Here is a 20761-nt window from a genome sequence, read left to right on the forward strand (position 1 = left end):
CTTTTAATGGTATTGCTCAACCTGATAGATACAGTGCTCCTAATTCCATTTTGTCTCCTACAGGAACCTGCCTGCATGCTACCCAGTCTGCCATCCATTTCCCAGGTCTCAGTCTCCCTACCTGCATTGTGTGCCGACTCCACATACATCTTCACGTTGACTGTAAAGAAGCCAGGACGGGAGCCAGCAACGGCCAAACAGATGGTTAGTGCATCTGTTTGACCTCATGAACAGTGTTGGCCTTTGCTCTGTTGTGCAAAAAATCCTGATCTTAGAACCAATTTATGTTCTAAGATGTAAATAACGAAGTCACCATTTTACTCAGCTTTGGCCTTCCTCTACATAGGATAACTCTTCACTCCTCCCCTGCAGGTGTCACTCCACGGTGGCTCTGTCTTGGTGGTGTCTCCTCGTTGCATATCATGCAACACAGTCTCCTCCTCCGTGATGAGTAGCAAAGTTCCTGTGATTCTCTCTGGTGAATGTGATACCTGCGACAGAGAAACACAGGTGAGAACCTCAGTGATGATGGGTTTGGTAAAAAGATATATCAGTAGGGGTGACAACGATCAGCAGAAAGAACTCTGCTAGTGGCAAGATACAGATTAATTCATCTAGGCAATAGTAGATGCTTTTATGACATAAATGAACAAGAGCTTGGCCCAGTAATGCCTAACTATTGCCCATCTCTTATAGTACACCTGGAGTGCTGTTGATTCCAATGGATTGAGTCTGATGCTGGATAACCAGACCACCACTACGGGTCCAAGAAGACATGAACTGGTGGTTAGGAAAGGAATCCTAGAGGATGGACTAAACTATACTTTTACCCTGAAGGTTATTCAGTTGGAGAAACAGAGGTGGGGTGAGGGCAGCATAACCCTCATGGCAAACAACCCCCCCAGTGGAGGGCAATGCACCCTTTTCCCCCAGAACACCATCTTGTGGCTGGAAACACCATTGCAGTACAACTGCACAGGTCAGTAATCGCACACAGCTGGACACGTTCATGGACATACTGCAATAAAAAGACTGTCCAATAGACTTGGAATGTTATATAGATGCAAAAATACCATCATAGGGTAGTTGGTGGTCTCATCAGAGGGGCTGCTGCTAGCAGCCCTAGATAGTTACTATTTATTGGCCCTCTGTGTGATTGAATGCCAGGGCCTATTATGAATCTCAGGCCAGACCTCATCTTAGCTAACAAATATTATGCAATTGTCTTCCTCAAGTTCCTTCTCTGATTCTATCCTACATAGTGTATCTCAGCTAACATTACATCTTCTTATTAAGCTTCTCTTCTGATTCTATCCTACTTCCTAAATGCCAGCTAACAAATATTATATGATTGTCCTTCTCAAGCTCCTCTTCTGATTCTATCCTACATAGTGTATCTCAGCTAACATTGCATCTTCTTATTAAGCTTCTCTTCTGATTCTATCCTACTTCCTAAATGCCAGATAACAAATATTATATGATTGTCCTTCTCAAGCTCCTCTTCTGATTCTATCCTACATAGTGTATCTCAGCTAACATTGCATCTTCTTATTAAGCTTCTCTTCTGATTCTATCCTATTTCCTAAATGCCAGCTAACAAATATTATATGATTGTCCTTCTCAAGCTCCTCCCCTGATATCCTACATAGTATATCTCAGCTAACATTACATCTTCTTATTAAGCTTCTCTTCTGATTCTATCCTACTTCCTAAATGCCAGCTAACAAATATTATATGATTGCCCTCCTCAAGCTCCTCCTCTGATTCTATCCTGCATAGTGCATCTTCCCATTAAGCTCCTCCTCTGATTCTATCCTACATAGTGCATCTTCCCATTAAGCTTCTCCTCTGATTCTATCCTACATAGTGTATCTCAGCTAACATTACATCTTCTTATTAAGCTTCTCTTCTGATTCTATCCTACTTCCTAAATGCCAGCTAACAAATATTATATGATTGCCCTCCTCAAGCTCCTCCTCTGATTCTATCCTACATAGTGCATCTTCCCATTAAGCTTCTCCTCTGATTCTATCCTATATCCAGAATGTCAGCTAACAAATATTACATGATTGTCCTTCTCTGATTCTATCCTATATCCAGAATGTCAGCTAACAAATATTACATGATTGTCCTTCTCTGATTCTATCCTACATAGTGTATCTCAGCTAACATTACATCTTCTCATTAAGCTTCTTTTCTGATTCTATCCCACATACTGAATGTCAGCTAACAAATATTATATGATTGTCCTGCTGAAGCTCCTCCTCTGATTCTATCCTACATAGTGCATATTCTCATTAAGCTTCTCTTCTGATTCTGTGCTACGTCCTAAATGGTAGCTAACAAATATTATATGATTGTCCTCTTCTGTTACTATCCTACATAGTGTATCTCAGCTAACATTACATCTTCTCATTAAGGTTTTCTTCTGATTCTATCCTACTTATTGAATGTCAGCTAACAAATATTATATGATTGTCCTGCTGAAGCTCCTCCTCCAGTTATGTCCTACATAGTGTATCTCATGCTTTTCAGCTAACATTACATCTTCCCCCCACCACTCACACCTGCTTGGCCACCACTGAATGCCCTTTTCAAGGTTTGCCTCTGGATCCCATCCAGCATATGGTATTTCACCTAACATATTTTTACCTTCATTCCCTACCCAAGCTCCTCCCCTAATTCAAAGGTCTGGCTTAGTGCCAACTCTTTCAGTGACTGGGGTCCTGGGTTCTATAACTGTCAGTTGTAAGAATGCTATGACCTTCCCATGTTAAACATTCTTGTTCCTGGTGAGAGAACTAGTAAGAGATTAATCAGTTAGTATAGTGAGCCCTGCCCTATGGACTATATGAACTCATAGCTTAGAGGAAGAGAATGTGCTGTCCAAAAGAAAAAATGCATTGTGGGTAAATGTTTTTCTATCCACAGTCACAGGGTCATTGTCCCTTAGCCATAGCTGTATTTATCTTATCCTATATAAGTATAATCATGTTATAGTATGCAAAAATAATATTTTACATATTAATCTTTAATTTTACCTTTTTATTTATTTCCTGGACAACTGAAAACTATTATTTCCCTGTTGTTTCGGTGTTACTGATTCAGCATTAGCTTCATTATTCTCAGGGTTTTTTTTATTACTCATTAAAGCCCCTTAAAAGTGTGCATATATACTATCTGAACGTCTAGAAATAAATATAAATGTATATTTTTTTACCTACCTGATTCCACAGATTGAAAGAAAACCACAAAAGTCTATGTCTAAAGTCTATGTCTCAATTCCCAACTACCCTTAGGCTCACAGAGTGATCCATCCCCTCCCCCTTCCCTTGTTCCATTGACAAGTGATAGATTCTGGAACTTGACATTAAGTCTCAGAATCCATCACTTCACAATGGAACTCAGTAAGCGAGGGGTTGCATGACACTGTGAGCCTAAGGGTTGTGACAGATGGGAAGATTAGTCGCCACGTGACAAATCTCCCTTGTCACGGGCAACTAATCTCCCCGAAATGCCATCCCACCGGCTAGAATGTAAATGTTTCCTCCCAAGGTGATTTCAGCCAATCGCACCGCCGCATATGCCCTCCCACTAGAGATTTACATTCTAGCCAGTGGGATGGCATTTCGGGGAGCTTACTAATCTCCCCATCTGTCAAGGCCCTAATGGGGTCTGGGAACTGTTCATAATGAGCACAGACAGACCATCATGGCTTCCTTTCATTCTGTGCAATCAGGTATGCCTGCGTAAAGGTGGCCATACACGGGGCGATTCTAGCTGCCGATATGGGTCCCTTAGATAGATTTGGCAGCTAATCAGCCCGTGTATGGGCACTACTGATGGGCCTACCCGACTGATATCTGTCCGGAAATCTGGCAGATCTCGATCGGACAGGTTTAAAATTTTAGTCGGACCAGGGACCGCATCAACAAACCAATGCGGTCGCCGATCTAAATTTTTAAACCAACAGACGCCTATACCCGTCATCCTAATTCAATTGTTTGGCCCCAGGGCCAAATGACCACATTAGCTCAATATTGCCCACACGTAGGTGGGGATATCGGGAGAAGATCCGCTCGCTTGGCGACCTTGCCAAGCAAGCAGATCTTAGCGTGTATGGCCACCTTAAAATAAAAAATCTATATAAATGGAGGTTTAGATACGGTTTATGTACCTTCCCTATGTAAGCCCAGCTGAATGAGATCATGTCAAAAAGAAGGTTTCCCTTTAACCTATACACCTTCATTTTTTCATTATGGTGTGGATATGACTATTGTAAGACAACTTGCACTTGGTGTGCCCTAAAGCGCCTGATGAGTAGCCCTTATCTGACAAAGAACCTGTCTCTTCCAGGATGGATGGACCCAGATAAGGACGGGCAGCTCCTATTCAGTCTCTCTGTACAGATGTGCAGTCGGCCCAGCTGTCGGAGACTGCATTTGTATCGAGGCCCCAGGAGTTGGAACAGAGTGCAAGCTCCGGCGGGGAGTCAGGAGGGGGACATACAGGTGTTTGTGGAGATAGAGGATATGAAGGGAGCACGGACTCTGGCCATAAACAGGTAAATGTCCCAAACCACTTACTGTATTTTATTCCCTAACCCTTCAGTTCTCATTGTTTGACTTTATCGTTTCTAACAGAACCCTTACGGTCTCCATCCATGGCGCTACTAAGTTGCTGAGCACTCAGATGGGGGAGATTGTGCAGCAGCTGCAGAGAGACGGAGACCTCCATCATGTCCTGCCACTCGCACTGGAGGTGGTCACGGCTCTGAACCTGGTAACGATACGTTTGGGTGTCGCGCTTATTAATATCTGGGCGAACGCAAAGCACGAAGGGGTCTGATCTGCTCTCCACTCTCTTATAGGACTCTGACGTCACAGAAGAGGAGCAATCAAATCGCACCGATATTCGTGATAACATAACCAGCGCTCTGACATCACTGCGTGTCTCCAATCTGTGGGAGGTGGCTGCCGTCAGTGCCGCGCTGACGCAGTGTGTGGTAAGTGGGGGGCGTTCAAATGCTCCCACGGATTAGATTGTGTTTGTAAACATTGTGTCAAACTCTAAAGGTGGCCATACGCGCTAAGATCCGCTCGCTTGGTGAGGTAGCCAAGCAAGCGGGTCTTTTCCTGATATCCCCAACTACGGGTGGGTGATATCGGACTAATTCGGTAGTTTTGCCCTAGGGTCAAACAATTGAATTAGAACAACGGGTATAGGCGTCCGTCAATTCGAGGACTGCATCAATGAGCCGATGCGGTCCCCGATCCAACTGATTTTCTAACCTGCCCGATCGAGATCTGGCCGATTTCAGGCCACATGTTGGTCGGGCAGGCCCGTCGGTAGTGCCCATACATGGGCCGATTAGCTGCCGAATCGGTCTAAGGGACCCATATCAGCAGCTAGAAAATGCCTGTTTATGGGGACCTTTAGGCTGTCCCCTCCTCAAATAATGCAGCAGGATCCTCCATTATTAACCCTACCTTCTCTGTGTACAGTTGCCACCTCACCCCTTTAATACCGCTCACATATTTAATCCACATCCTGCATGGCTAAAGGTGGCTATACACGTAAAGATCCGCTCGCTTTGCGACTTCGCCTACGGGTGGGTGATGTTGGGTGAATTTAGGCTAATTCGGTCGTTTGGCCTTGGGGCCAAACGATCGAATTATAACGACAGTAATGGGCGCAGTTGGTTCGGGGGCCGCATCAACGAGCTGATGCCGTTCCCGATCTGACTAAATCTTTTAACCTGCCCGCTTGATATCTGCCTGATTTCAGGCCAGATATCGGTCGGGCAGGCCCGTCGGTAGTGCCCATACATGGGCAGATAAGCTGCCTAATTGGTCTAAGGGACCGTTATTAATTAGCAATTCATTTAGATGCCTGCAGCACGGCTGCACATAAACCAGTTCAGTCTGCAGCATGCATTTAAAAGAATGCACGCAAAGTGAAATAAAAGTGGTAATTTATTGAACCAAACTTTTGGTCTCAGCAGAGACCTTTCTCATTTATTATGCCTATCCCTCAAGGACAAATAACTATACAGGGCTGTGTATAATTAAGGATAAGAATATCAGATTAATGAGTGTCTTTATATAAAACCCTGTTCTGTCTCTCGCTCAGGCTTCCCCCCATGAGATATCCCCAGGAACATGGCTCCAGACATTGGAAGCGGCAGAAAACATGATTAATGTGATGGCTACAGAAAGTGGGGCAGGACGCAGAGCCGAAACAGAGACTTCCGAAAATGTCCTCACGTTGCTGGGTAAGAGGCAAATAACTGCTCAGTAGGGGGAGTTTCCCAAGGAGATTTCTGGGAGAATGCCATGTAGTTACCCTGACAGGGAAATAATGCACCTAACTATGGTGTATCCCTACGCCCCTGCCCAAGGCTTGAAAGGCTGATGGGATCAACTTAATACATCAAAGCCTAAGCCAATTAGGACGTGGGAGTGAATTGGATCCACGTACATAAATAATGGATAATGACACAACACAGAATGAATGAGTAGTGCTTGTCTATAGCTTGGAGGGAGAAAGGGAAATCTCTTTCCAACACAGAATGCTTTGTGGAGACTGGATTTTTCCAGGAAGACACCTTGTTCAGCACCTAATACAGCTAACTAGTGCTATAAAAAATCCGCTGCAGGCTTCAGCAAGAAAAATAATACCTTGCTGCCCCCTAGTGTTAACTAATCGCCTCCACCAAAGTATCTAAATCAGTGATCCCCAACCTGTGGCTCGTGAGCAACATGTTGCTCCCAGTGGCCTTAGGGTGAAGACACATGGAGCTACTAGTAGCAGCTACTTGTCGTGGCTACTAAAATAAACAATTCTGATCATTTACTGATAACTGTGTGTTTTAGACAATTCTCAGATTTGTCTATGGCAGGGTATTTTCTGGCATTTAGTAGATGTGAAAAAGTAGCTGCTACTAGTAGCTCCGTGTGTCTTCACCCTTAGGGTTGTTACACACGGGGAGATTAGTCGCCACGTGACAAATCTCCCTTGTCGTGGACAACTAATCTTCCCGAAATTCGATCCCACCGGCGAGAATGTACGCTGGTGGGATGGCATACGCGGCACCATGATTTGCCGAAGTCGCCAAAGTTTCCTCTCAAGGCGACTTCGGCAAATCGCTGCGCTACATATGCCATCCCACCTGCGATGTACATTCTCGCCGGTGGGATCGAATTTCAGGAAGATTAGTTAGAATAAGAATAAGAATTTGGCTTATGGGTATAAAAGGGTTGGGGATCCCTAACCTAAATGGATTGTCATTGACTGTGTCATTCTTTGCCAGGTAGTGCCATGGCCGCCTCTCCTTCAGAAGCCCTCTCTCTCTTTGCCTTCAACTTGACACGAGAGTTGACAAAGTCAGCAATGCGTTCCCGTGTAATCAGCGAAGAGCCATTGTCACTGAAAGTCCCAGGAGTTCAGGTGCATGGGTCCCTCGTCCTTCCGGAGGATTTGCCCCATTCACAGCCCTCTGCCCTGTGCCTAGTGGGTAACATTCAGGGGGTGCCCACTGCCCTGAAAGGTCACAGCGAGGTGTTGCAGTTGGTCACTGAAATGGACAAAAATCCTTTCTCTTCAGGGTTACTCCCAAATGCCCCGGTGACCACCAAGTTGGTTTCCCTTGAATTCAGCTCCCCGGAAGGGGACACCATAGCTGTGACAGACTTGCCGCTGGAATCTGCAATTCAGTTGAGGCTACCGGCAAAGAGTGACGTTAGCCTTATACCAACTGCAGTGCCCTTAGCGCCAGGGGATAGTGCCAACCTTACTGTGTCCAGCAGCTTGGAACATACATCTTCTGGCCTACACCTCCATATCAGCACCTCTCTGCCCACGGGTGAGTATATGGGCTCATCAGCTAAAGTAAATGATTATCAGCCAAAATGTTTTGTTCACCTTTGAGTTAACTTTTAGTATGCAATATGCAATTGGTCTTCATTTTTTAGTATTTATAGTTTTTTTAATGATTTTACTTTTTGTTCAGCAGCTCTCCCGTTTGGAGTTTCAGCAGCTATTTGGTTGCCGGGGTGCTAATTATCTTAGCAACCAGTGAGTAATTTGAATGAGAGACTGATATATGGATAGGAGAGGACATGAATAGAAAAATAAGTAATAAAAAGTAACAATAACAATCAAATTGTAGCCTCACAGAGCAATAGGTTTTTGGCTGTTGGGGTCAGTGACCCCCATTTGAAAGCTGGAAAGAGTCAGACGAAGAAGAAAGAAAATAATTTAGAAAGGATCAAAAATAAATGTAGAAAAATTGTTCAGAATTGTCCATTCTATAACTTACTAAAAGTTAGCATAAAGGTGAATCACCTCTTTCAGTCCCTCTACAATTTATATTCCAGCCTCTCATACAAACACTGCCCGGTTGCTAGGGTAATTTGAGCCTTAGCAGCCAGAAAGCTGCTGAAATTCCAAACTGGAGAACAGTAACCTAAATAATTCCACAGACCACACAAACCACAGAGAATAAAAAATGAGGACCAATAGTAAATTGTCTTAGGATATTAATCTTTACATCATACTAAAAGTTAATTTTAATGTGAACAACCCCTTTAACTTGCACTATGTCAGTCAGTTAGGCCCCTTTGGATTGGAGCTTGTGCTGGTATCTGATTGGAAGCTAAGGTTGTTGCGCAGCGACTGAGCCCAACTCTGACATTTGCAAAGTGCTAATAATAATTTTAGCTTTTGTGATCTAATTGTAGGATTTGTTTGGCATCATGAAGATTCTCCTGGCCTATTATTTGCATGGGGACCCATCCTTCCCACCAATCAGTGTGAAGCATATGGCACCCATGTCTTTAGATTGTTCAAAGATGCTGGGAGCACCCAGGAGTTCAGCCTCCTATTTCCCCTGTGAGTATTCTCCTCCCTAGGGTCACGCTGGGCCGGCGAGATACCAGGAAAAAACCTGGAGGGCCCCACTGGCCCAGACCCGATCCCTGCCGGTGCTCCCCCCACTTACCCCCCCCTCAGTTGCGCCTAGGTAAGTATCAGATATGCAGCGGGGGGCCCCTGGGGAGGCAAACCTGGTGGGCCCCACACACCCCAGTCTGACCCTGCTCCACCCTGAATACTAATTCTTAGACTTACTGCTCGTTCCTGTGTTTCAGATGTTCCCTTTCCTTCCTGGAATTCTACGTCAATATCACTAGCCTTCTTTCCGTCTCACCAGTCAATGTGTCCGTCAGCCTTTTCTCCAGCCTGTGCCAGTACTTTCATGTGCCCAGCCAGACATGGCGGACTGAGGGCATGACGCCCAGCAATGCCAGCCAACCAAGCCAAGCTGTGTGTCACACCCGTCACCTCACACTCTTTGGTGCCAGTCTCTTTGTTCCTCCTCACCACCTTGTGTTACTGCCCCCGGTAAGTCTGGATGGTTTAGGCCTACCCCATACCAATATTTTGTCTCCCGTTCAACTTTAACAGCCTTTCTTGTATGTCACATGACCTCTGACACGGGTTCCTAAATGCTCACAATTCAGCCTCTTCCTCTCGTAGGCCCCACGACCTGGCCAATGGACCCTTGTGCTTCTGGTTTGCTCTCTGCTCCTGTCCATGTACCTGGTGCTCCTGTTAATCTCTCACAAACTGGACCATCTAGATGTGTCGCGTGTCGGAACCATTCCTCTGTGTGGTCAGCGCAGTCAGTACAAGTACTGGGTACTAGTGAAGACCGGCTGGAAAAGAGGGGCAGGTGTGTGCCACAATTGCCTAGTGTGTTGGGGGTAAAATAAATGCCTTGAGTGTAGGGGTGTACCACAATTGCCTAGTGTGTAGGGGGTACCACAAATACCTTGTGTGTAGGGGTGTACCACAATTGCCTAGTGTGTAGGGGGTAACATAAATGCCTTGTGTGTAGGGGTGTACCACAATAGCCTAGTGTGTAGGGGGTACCACAAATTCCTTGTGTGTAGGGGTGTACCACAATTGCCTAGTGTGTAGGGGGGTACCACTAATACCTTGTGTGTAGGGGTGTGCCACAATTGCCTAGTGTGTAGGGGGTACCACAAATACCTTGTGTGTAGGGGTGTACCACAATTGCCTAGTGTGTAGGGGGTACCACAAATACCTTGTGTGTAGGGGTGTACCACAATTGCCTAGTGTGTAGGGGGTACCACAAATACCTTGTGTGTAGGGGTGTACCACAATTGCCTAGTGTGTAGGGGGTACCACAAATACCTTGTGTGTAGGGGTGTACCACAATTGCCTAGTGTGTAGGGGGTACCACAAATACCTTGTGTGTAGGGGTGTGCCACAATTGCCTAGTGTGTAGGGGTAACCCACAATTGCCTAGTGTGTAGGGGTGTGCCACAATTGCCTAGTGTGTAGGGGTGTGCCACAATTGTGTACACAGTGAATGCACCTGCAGATTTGTGTATTCTTTAAAGGAGAAGGAAAGGCTAATAAAGAGTTAATCTCAAGCTGCAGGCATACCTTCAGTTGTCTCAATAGTGCCCTTAAGTCTCCCCATATTTCTCCTGTTCAGATGATCAGAAGCCAAACAGGAAGAAAACACTGAGCTGTTTAAAGAAAGTTCCCATAATGCCTCACTCCTTCACCAAAAGCAAGACCAGTGTACATGCTCAGTTAGTTAGACTATGAGTCGGCTTCCTGCTGATTGGCTCAGATCCACATTCCTAAGGGGGGGGGAGTGAGTTCTTAGCATTCTTGAGGGAGGGGGGAGCAGGAGAGGGGAGAGAGCAGAGAGCTGCATGTCTCTGGCAGAGGAAAACAGACACAATAAATGTTTTGACAGAGAAGTCAGTGCAGCGTTTCTGTGAGTGCTTATGGCTGTATAGACCTTTCTGATAAAGCTTACTGAGTTTTTACCTTTCCTTCTCCTTTAATGCAGGTACCACAGCTCACGTTGGGATAAGCCTGTACGGGCTGAGCAAGAGCGGCGCTCGTTACCTCGAGAGTGGGGGAGCGTTTGGCCGTGGTAGCATTGACTACTTTCAGGTTGAAACGGAGTGTAACATGGGAGAGATCTGGAAGATCCGCGTGTGGCATGACAACACAGGTACCACAGGGTGGCGGGGAACACTGGCGTTACTACAACTGCGCCATAACTGCACCATGAGGTCTGCTTCCTCTATAAAGATAGAACCCTCTTCTCCAGCTGCTTTCTTACCTGCAGCCAGGGTCGGACTGGGCCGCCGGGACACCGGGAAAAATCCCGGTGGGCCCCGGCTGTGGTGGGCCCCTGAGGCCCAGACCCGACCCTTGCCCGTGTTCACCCTGCCCGACCGCTCCTGCCCCAACGCGTTAAATTTACGCTCGGGTGGGGGGCCCTGCAAGGGGGGTTAGGTGGGCACTCCAGAGGGGGGGCACGGGCACCTGCAGGGCCCCTGGGGTAGGAGCCCCGGTGGGCCGTTCACCCCCCAGTCCGACCCTGCCTGCGGCCAGAGATCAGGGGGAGCAGGATGACGGGTGTGGAATTCCAAGTAGTAATCACTGTTTGGTGGGCCCCTTCCAAAGATTTTTCACTGGGTGGGGGGGCGGCTCCATCAAGTTACACCACTGGCTGGGGATTTAAAATACACTGGGGGACCAACACTGACCTATAAGAGTTAAGGTCTCAGTCTGTCAGACAGTTGTGCGGTAGGTCACTATGACTAGGTTTTAAAGGGCCAGAGAGACCAAGTTCTAATGGTACTTGGGTTTAATTTAATAATAATAATGTTACTTTGGGTTTTAACTGTGTACGGAGTCTGACCCAGGCCAAAGCTTATGGCTGAATCCACATGCCCAAGATAGTGAACTGTTCAGAGTAAAACCTGGGTAAAATAAATAGGCTGTGCAAAATAAAAAATGTTTTAGTTAGGCAAAAAATGTCATCTATAAAGGCTGGAGTGGGCAGAGGTCTAACATAATAGCCAGAACACTACTTCCTGCTTTGTATTTTTCTTACCTGTTACCAGTCAGTAACCAGTCTGTGACTTGAGGGGGGCCCAATGGGACATAACTGTTCAGTTAGTTTGCTTTTGAATCTGACCTGTGTGCTCACAAACTAACTGAACAGTTATGTGCCATATATATATATTTATATATACACCAGTCCATTGTTACTTTGTGGGCACAACAGCATTGGCTGATGCAGAAGTGATGATGATCATACGGTTATTAAGCAATGTTTTTACAACCATAGGTTTGGATCCCTCGTGGTACCTCCAGTACGTGGCGGTTTGGGACAAGCAGACGGATTTCCTCTACTTTTTTCTGGTGAACGATTGGCTGTCCGTGGAGAATGAGCGCAATGGAGGGAGAGTGGAGAAAGAGGTTCTTGCCGCATGTGCGTGCCACCATGTTTGTATCCGTGTTATTTTCCCCCGTGGCTCTACCATCCTGTCTGTTCCAACGTGTCCTCTTACCAATGAAATTCATCTTCACCTTGCCGTATGCCTTGCAGGCCCTCAGGAGCTACGTGGGTTCTACCGTGTGTTTCTGGCGCAGCTGCTCCTCGGTTTCACAGACTGGCACTTGTGGTTGTCGGTATGGTGGCGCCCTGCCCGTAGCCGCTTCACACGGGTTCAAAGGGTGACCTGCTGTGCGCTGACCCTGCACCTCTACGTGGCATCCTGTGCCCTGTGGTATGGGGCTGTAGGGTTCACAGGGGAAAGGTCAGCCATTACAGCGAAACCGCGTATTTCCATTTGTCTGTAGAGCTTGCCCTTTAGTGATTTTATGCTGTTTTATTTCAGCTCTCCACTCGGGGTCCAGTCCTTGGTCACATGGGAGAGCGTATTTGTCGGCGTAGTCGTGTCGCTTCTTGTACTGCCTCTCCAACTTTTATTCACCTTTTTATTTAGAGAAACTCGCAGCATGGTAAGCCGGAGCCCATAAGTGTGTCCAGCCTTGTGTAGAATTAAAGGGGAAGTACCACTGAGAAATTAGAATCTATCATCTTATAGACAAAATCTTAACTGGTCTTTATGTTATCATGAAGCCACTATCTGGCTGCGAGGGTTACTGATCCCTGCAGCCATAAAGCAATGATTGTGAAGCTGGCTATACACAGGTTGAGGTTGGTCGTGGACTTGCAACTGTTGCAGCTTATACTGGCCCATCCATGGGGCTAAATCTGTAAAACCTGTATATGATGGATCCCTTCTTCTTCTCAGGTAACTGTAGAGGATGCTCCTTTAGCCTCTTCAGCCATTGAGCAAGACAGCAAGTGTGGAGACACATCTTCCATCTTGTCCATCCCTGGAGGACACGAGTCATTGGTAGATATCAGCTCATTAAGCCGGGTATGTAAAAAATGGCCATACAGGATTTCCTTCCCCAGTTGGGCAAATATGTGGGTGTTTGTGGAGGGTGAGATGTATTAACCCTTTGAGGGACCGCATCTGGCCCAAGAGTCTGTTGGACCTGGCAACCAGGCAGTGGTTCAAAAGAGAGACAGGAATATAAATACAGGATGGCCTGAATAGAAAGGTAAGTAATAAAAAGTAACAATTGTGGCAATTGTTTTTTGGCTGCCGGGGTCAGTGACCCCCATTTGAAAGCTGGAAAGAGTCAGAAGAGGAAGACAAATAGTAAAAAAAAACAAACTATGAAAACAAAATAAAAAATGAGGACCAATTGAAAAGTTGTTACGAATAGGCCATTCTACAACATACTAAATGTGAAGGTGAGGTTTAACAGGTATGGATGGGGTTTTAGGTTAACCAGTTGTTTTCTCTATTGCAGGAGTCTGTGTCCAGCAGCAAGTTGAATTTTGACATTGGAGATCACATCTTCTGGCAGGAGGAAGGGTGAGAGGGGGTGGGAGATACAAAGATGGGATCACTCTGTGTCAGGGCGGAACAAATAACAACATATTTCAGTGAAATAAACAAAACATTTATTGGCTCAAAATTAAACAAATCAAAATGAAGCAGTAACCATACTATACCAAACAATGGATAGGTGCATCCCAGTGTCTCATGGCACCCACTCTCCTAACGCATTTCGCACCATTGGGTGCTTCATCAGAGGAACAGACTGAGATTATGAATAACAGAGCAAAGCAAGCAGTTAGCACTTTACAGGCTGACAATAGTAACTAAAGGTGGCCATACATGGGCCGATAGTAGCTGCCGATATGGGTCCCTTAGACAGTTTCGGCAGGTTATCGGCCCGTGTATGGGCACTACCGACGGGCCTGCCCGACCCATATCTGACCTGAAATCGGGCATATCTCGATCGGGCAGGTTAGAAAATCTAGTCGGATCGGGGACCGCATTGGCTCGTTGATGTGGTCCCCGGACCGACTTTTCCTATACCTGTCGTTTGGCGCCAGGGCCTGGACTCTGGATTACCCTGGATTTGGCGACATCGCCAAACGAGCGGATCTTATGGTGTATGGGGATCTTAACACTGGGAATTAAATCCTTACTGTGCACTTCTCTCCGCAGCTGCGCCCCCTTGTGGTTCTCCTCGTGTGACACCATATGTGACTCTCCGTATGAGACCCCGTGGCTTCAGGATACAGACGCAGGACTCAGCTTCCCTCCATCTCTGCGCAGGAAGAAGGGAAAGATTTGTCTCGGGTTCGAGTCCTCCTGTAGCTCTGGGGATGATCCTCTGTCCTTATCGGGGGGCTCCAGCAGCTGCCGCCGACTTTCCCTGTCAGGTACCTCCCCCTGTTCATTGGATGCGTGGAACCCCACCCCAGTAATTATGCAGCATCTACTGAGTTTTGGGCAATTTTAATGTTAAAGGGGAACTCAGGCTTCAGAACCAACATTTGTTAAAGAGCCCCACACACAGGGTCGGACTGGGGGGTGAAGGGCCCACTGGGGCTCCCAACCCAGGGGCCCTCAGGTGCCCCCACTGGCCGTGTCCCCTAATTGCCTCCCCCCCTGACCCCCCTCGCAGGGCCCCCCACCCAACGTCCACCCCCGAGCGTGCAGGGGAGGAGCGTTCCCTTCAAACAGTAGGAATAAATACCATATTTATATGCTGAAATCCAGCTGCAAAATAGTTCTTCTCTTTCTGCATCATTTGAAATCCTGGCAGGGGAGGAGGGACTAAAACACTGATGTTACAAATTGTAACAACTTCCCCACAGCTTACAGACAGCATGCAGGAACTACATAACCCACAATGCATTGCACTGTGATGTTCCTTTCCTTATTGACATCACACGTGCAGGGGATTGTGGGATTGGGAAGATGCAGGCTGAAGGCAGGCTGAGGACAGGCGACTACTGTTACATTTTATTTGAGTCACAAAGTAGCCAGCCAGATCAGCAGGGGAACAGGGGGGGGGGGGGCTTATGGAAACCATATTGTTACATTAAAAATCATGAAAAGGCTGCATATTCTTTAATTGATGTATTTATGTTTCCGGTAAATTTGTAATACCGCTCCCGGCCCTTGCTGATATATTTCCGACTGGGCCAGTGAAATACCGGCCAGGTGGCAACCCTATCTAAAGTGTGCAAGGGAATCCATTTATGACCTAAAATGGGGTATGTGTTCCTATCGGTTTGCTTTGACCCTTAGTGATCCAGCTGCAGTTTAGATCTCTAGATTGATTGGCTTGTATCAAGTGTGGCTGTAGGTGCCGCCATTGGGTGCTCGCTACTGTACAATACAGTGTATGGCTAGCTTGACTGTGTAAGCCTGCTCCTCTCTCACTCATTGCTTTGTTTCTGTTTCCCAATAGAGAATCTGCTTCAGTCCATTACAACTGGTACCCGGCTGAGTGAAGGGTCCGACAGCGGCAGGTTCTCCCCGCGCACAGATCTGCGCTCCATCAGGTAAACATATCCCTGAGCCAATAGGGGGCTCCGATCCCTGACACCTGCATCACATGCTTTCCCGTGGCCAATCAGTACTATGTTATCCTCTCCTTTCACAGCCCTGAAAGCTTCAGCAGCGGCTGGTCAGACAATGGCCGCTACTCTGAGGATTGGATGGGGGCAAATCGCTGGTCCTTCGCCTCTTCATTTGACTCGGAGGCAAACAGCCAGGACAGTGAGCTGCAGCAGTGCTGCGATGGCGCCTCTCTCTCACCCTCGCCATTCACAACACGAATAGGTGAGCAGGCAGCATCTTACATCTTCTATATTGTATATCCTGTTTGAGTAGCCAATGTAGAAGCCAGGGTTATTCTAAGGCAGCTTTAAAGGGGTTGTTCACCCTCAAATTACCTTTAAGTATAGACATTGATATTCTGAAACAATTTGGTTTAAATTTTTAAATTTTTTGTGGTTTTTAGCAGTATTTCTCTTTTGGAATTTCAGCAGCTGTCTGGTTGCTAGGGTCTTGTTTACCTTAACAACCAGGCAGTGGTTTGAATGAGACAGGAATATGAATAGGAGAGGATATAAATATTTATCTTTATAAGGAACACAAAGTAAAAATAACAATAACATTGTAAGCTCAAGTTTTGTGACTGCCGGGGTCAGTGACCCCCATTCGAAAGCTGGAAAGAGGCAGAAGGCGGCAAATAATTCATAAACTCTACAAAATTTGGTTTAATTTTTTTTATTTTTTGTGGTTTTTAGCGGTATTTAGCTTTCTCTTTTGGAATTTCAGCAGCTGTCTGGTTGCTGGGGTCTTGTTTACCTTAGCAACCAGGCAGTGGTTTGAATGAGACACAGGAATACGAATAGGAGAGAATATGAATATTTATCTTTATAAGGAACACAAAGTAAAAATAACAATACAATTGTAAGCTCAAGTTTTGTGACTGCCGGGGTCAGTGACCCCCATTCGAAAGTTGGAAAGAGGCAGAAGAAGGCAAATAATTCATAAACACAACAAAATTAATAATAAATACCAGTTAAAAAGTTGCTAAGAATTGGCCATTTTATAAGGGTTATGTAATAAAAGGTACTAAGGAACAATAACCCATAGCAACCAATCATTTGGAAGTATTTACTGTTTAAAAGCAAACATCTAATTGGTTGCTAGGGGTTACTGCTCCTGGGCAAACTTAGTGCCTTTTATTACATATGGGAGGGTAAAAGTTAACTCAAAGCTGAACAACCCCGCAGGCTCAGGCTGCGGGGAAAAAAGGGGTTAAGGGGGTGCGGTGGACATAGCCCTGCACCCCCCAGTCCGATAGATAACAGGGGTACTCTGATTCTGGGGTTTAGCTCAGTGCCCTTGATTTGCCTGCGTATCTGAAGGTTCCATTGTTTTTAGGTGTGCGCTGGATCCCCCCTAGATGGCTGTTCCCCCCCTGCATTCGGTGGGTGCTGTACCCAGTGCTGGTCATGTTGCTGGCCTCCTGCATTATCCTTACTATTCTGTACAGTTCATCCCTCTCTGACCAGGGCATCCTTATGTGGCTCATCTCCTCCACCTGCGCTCTGCTCGCCTCCGCCATCTTTCTGGAACCGCTTAAGGTAAAGCCCGAAAGTGCTGCAGAATATTGGCGCTCTGTTAATAAAGGATAATGGTGATAATATCGCCCTCACAGGTCTTGGTGTGGTCCCTGCTCTCTGCCTTGTGGGTGCCACCGGTGCTCAGCGAGGGAGACGGTCTAGTGGAGGAGCCGCTTGTTAAAAAGATATCAGATCGGCCTTGTACTGTCCGGGCACCCGGAGGCTTCAGCCTCCTCCAAGCAAAAGAAGAGGCCCGGAGAGTGCGGGCACTGAGGAGTTTGCTGAGGGTAAGTGGGTGCTGCAGGGGCCACCAGATCCAGACTGGGAGGCAAAATAGGCCCTGGTGTTTCAAGTACCCAGAGGCCCAAACAGCCCCCCCCCCCCAGCCCAATAAATAGTGACTGTCTATGGCACCTTACAGCAGCCCCTCTGGCATTTGCCTGAACCCACAGATTGCCAGTCTGGGCCTGGGTCCTGGCATTCCAAGTACCCAGAGGCCCAAACAGCCCCCCCCCCCCAGCCCAATAAATAGTGACTATGGCACCTTACAGCAGCCCCTCTGGCATTTGCCTGAACCCACAGATTGCCAGTCTGGGCCTGGGTCCTGGCATTCCAAGTACCCAGAGGCCCAAACAGCCCCCCCAGCCCAATAAATAGTGACTGTCTATGGCACCTTACAGCAGCCCCTCTGGCATTTGCCTGAACCCACAGATTGCCAGTCTGGGCCTGGGTCCTGGCATTCCCAGTACCCAGAGGCACAAACAGCCCCCCCAGCTCAATAAATAGTGATTGACTATGGCACCTTACAGCAGCCCCTCTGGCATTTGCCTGAACCCACAGATTGCCAGTCTGGGCCTGGGTCCTGGCATTCCAAGTACCCAGAGGCTCAAACAGCCCCCCCAGCCCAATAAATAGTGACTGTCTATGGCATCTTACAGCAGCCCCTCTGGCATTTGCCTGAACCCACAGATTGCCAGTCTGGGCCTGGGTCCTGGCATTCCAAGTACCCAGAGGCCCAAACAGCCCCCCCAGCCCAATAAATAGTGATTGACTATGGCACCTTACAGCAGCCCCTCTGGCATTTGCCTGAACCCACAGATTGCCAGTCTGGGCCTGGGTCCTGGCATTCCAAGTACCCAGAGGCCCAAACAGCCCCCCCAGCCCAATAAATAGTGAGTGACTATGGCACCTTACAGCAGCCCCTCTGGCATTTGCCTGGACACACAGATTGCCAGTCCGGGCCTGTTGGCCACCCTACCTTGCCTATATTGAATTACATACAAACAGTAGGACATTATGTACCACACAGAGCTGCGCAGGTCACATGGTTTTCTTCCTCCTGGTGCTGATGGTGAATTACCAGAATTCTTTCCATGATGCCAACATTCGGTTGCTGCACACAGCCATGAAGCAGTCTGTTAATCGGGCGACCAGCTCCCATCTGAACGCCAGTACCATTCAGAGGTGCGTAGAAACAGTAGCAAGTCGGAATTTCATTGATTTAAAAATTGATTTGATTAAAAACTGACCATTGATTTATGCGCTCTGGTTCTAGTGTATCCGGCCTATGGCACTGGCTAGACACAGGATTGCTTGCCCACCTGTATAGTGATCCTCGTGTGTCCTTAATGGGAGCCCCCCGTCTGTGCCAACAACCAGCACTGCTGGACCCTCTCCCTGGTAAGGAGGTTACCAAATATTGGCACAAGGGGGAGGTCTTAATGTTCATCTCCCCGGCTCAGTCTTTCTCTTCTCTCCTAGACTGGTTACTACTGGCAGCTTTTCAGTCTAGCTCACTGGATAGGAATTCATCTGTTGGATCTCTACCCATTTACTGGGGAGACACAGAACCCTGCATCAATCATGGGTAATATTCTTTCTTTTCTCTGCTTAACTGAATTGTGCTTAGTACAGGGGAATCCAAATGCTGCCATAGTTTTATGGTATCTCTCTGTACAGGCTATGAGAAAACTTAGGGGGCTGTTCCTGCTGAATTGTGCTTAGTACAGGGGAATCCCTATGCTGCCATAGTTTTATGGTATCTCTCTGTACAGGCTATGAGCAAACTTAGGGGGCTGTTCCTGCTGAATTGTGCTTAGTACAGGGGAATCCCTATGCTGCCATAGTTTTATGGTATCTCTCTGTACAGGCTATGAGCAAACTTAGGGGGCTGTTCCTGCTGAATTGTGCTTAGTACAGGAGAATCCCTATGTGCCATATTTTTTTGGTATCTCTTTGTACAGATCATACCCCTTTGCCATGAAGCTATGCTGGCTTCTTGTCAGGAATATCTAACACAATAGGAAGGCTATGGGAGGTGGTAAGCAAGGTTGTTATCAGACAGATTGTAAATATCTATATTATTCCCACTGCTGTTCAGTTTGCTTCCCAAACCCATCACCTGCTATACTGAACCTAACTCTTTCTTGCTCCATGTTTAGCTGTCCACCGATTGGCTGTCAGGATTTAGGAACTGATAAAAAAGAAATACAACACAATGTACGAAGGCTTAAGGCTGCAAACTGGATGAAGGAGAGGTACAGTTATACAATGGAATATCGGTGAATATGTAATTTCCAGGCTCTGTCATGAGAGGAAACTTTCGCAATTTCAGGAAATTGCGGCGCCGCGTACATCCCACCGGCGGTTTACATTCTAGCCGGTGGGATTAGTTGCCTGTGACAAGGGAGATTTAAGGGATAATGTACCCCCTACTGTAAATGATAAGGATATTAGCAGTCACTGAGGGGTTCTGTGCCCATATAAAGGCACAAGGCTGCAGGCTGAGTTATACAGGGAACTCTGAGTATCACTCATGTATTATAAGGGATAATGTACCCCCTACTGTAAATGATAAGGATATTAGCAGTCACTGAGGGGTTCTGTGCCCCCCATATAAAGGCACAAGGCTGCAGGCTGAGTTATACAGGGAACTCTGAGTATCACTCATGTATTATAAGGGATAATGTACCCCCTACTGTAAATGATAAGGATATTAGCAGTCACTGAGGGGTTCTGTGCCCATATAAAGGCACAAGGCTGCAGGCTGAGTTATACAGGGAACTCTGAGTATCACTCATGTATTATAAGGGATAATGTACCCCCTACTGTAAATGATAAGGATATTAGCAGTCACTGAGGGGTTCTGTGCCCATATAAAGGCACAAGGCTGCAGGCTGAGTTATACAGGGAACTCTGAGTATCACTCATGTATTATAAGGGATAATGTACCCCCTACTGTAAATGATAAGGATATTAGCAGTCACTGAGGGGTTCTGTGCCCATATAAAGGCACAAGGCTGCAGGCTGAGTTATACAGGGAACTCTGAGTATTACTCATGTATTATAAGGGATAATGTACCCCCTACTGTAAATGATAAGGATATTAGCAGTCACTGA

At 46.7% G+C, this 20761-nt stretch overlaps 1 protein-coding gene across 1 annotated transcript in view; it reads left to right on the top strand.

Moving 5' to 3' along the window:
- LOC100496797 (polycystin-1) overlaps window positions 1-20761 on the top strand; it is a 47058-nt gene that overhangs the window by 20064 nt on the left and 6233 nt on the right. The window contains exons 17-42 of the mRNA XM_004918479.4: window positions 64-204; window positions 373-510; window positions 697-979; window positions 4357-4564; window positions 4644-4782; window positions 4871-5005; window positions 6133-6274; window positions 7313-7864; window positions 8742-8892; window positions 9150-9402; window positions 9538-9733; window positions 10892-11059; window positions 12188-12331; window positions 12449-12659; window positions 12741-12864; window positions 13161-13289; window positions 13732-13796; window positions 14439-14656; window positions 15694-15787; window positions 15889-16067; window positions 17181-17383; window positions 17458-17649; window positions 18672-18826; window positions 18918-19042; window positions 19124-19229; window positions 19804-19899. Coding sequence (XP_004918536.3) covers window positions 64-204; window positions 373-510; window positions 697-979; window positions 4357-4564; window positions 4644-4782; window positions 4871-5005; window positions 6133-6274; window positions 7313-7864; window positions 8742-8892; window positions 9150-9402; window positions 9538-9733; window positions 10892-11059; window positions 12188-12331; window positions 12449-12659; window positions 12741-12864; window positions 13161-13289; window positions 13732-13796; window positions 14439-14656; window positions 15694-15787; window positions 15889-16067; window positions 17181-17383; window positions 17458-17649; window positions 18672-18826; window positions 18918-19042; window positions 19124-19229; window positions 19804-19899 — 4547 coding nt within the window. The remainder of the gene's footprint in view (window positions 1-63; window positions 205-372; window positions 511-696; window positions 980-4356; window positions 4565-4643; window positions 4783-4870; window positions 5006-6132; window positions 6275-7312; window positions 7865-8741; window positions 8893-9149; window positions 9403-9537; window positions 9734-10891; window positions 11060-12187; window positions 12332-12448; window positions 12660-12740; window positions 12865-13160; window positions 13290-13731; window positions 13797-14438; window positions 14657-15693; window positions 15788-15888; window positions 16068-17180; window positions 17384-17457; window positions 17650-18671; window positions 18827-18917; window positions 19043-19123; window positions 19230-19803; window positions 19900-20761) is intronic.

The sequence above is a fragment of the Xenopus tropicalis genome, chromosome 10, assembly GCF_000004195.4.
Source record: "Xenopus tropicalis strain Nigerian chromosome 10, UCB_Xtro_10.0, whole genome shotgun sequence".
NCBI classification, from domain to species: domain Eukaryota; kingdom Metazoa; phylum Chordata; class Amphibia; order Anura; family Pipidae; genus Xenopus; species Xenopus tropicalis.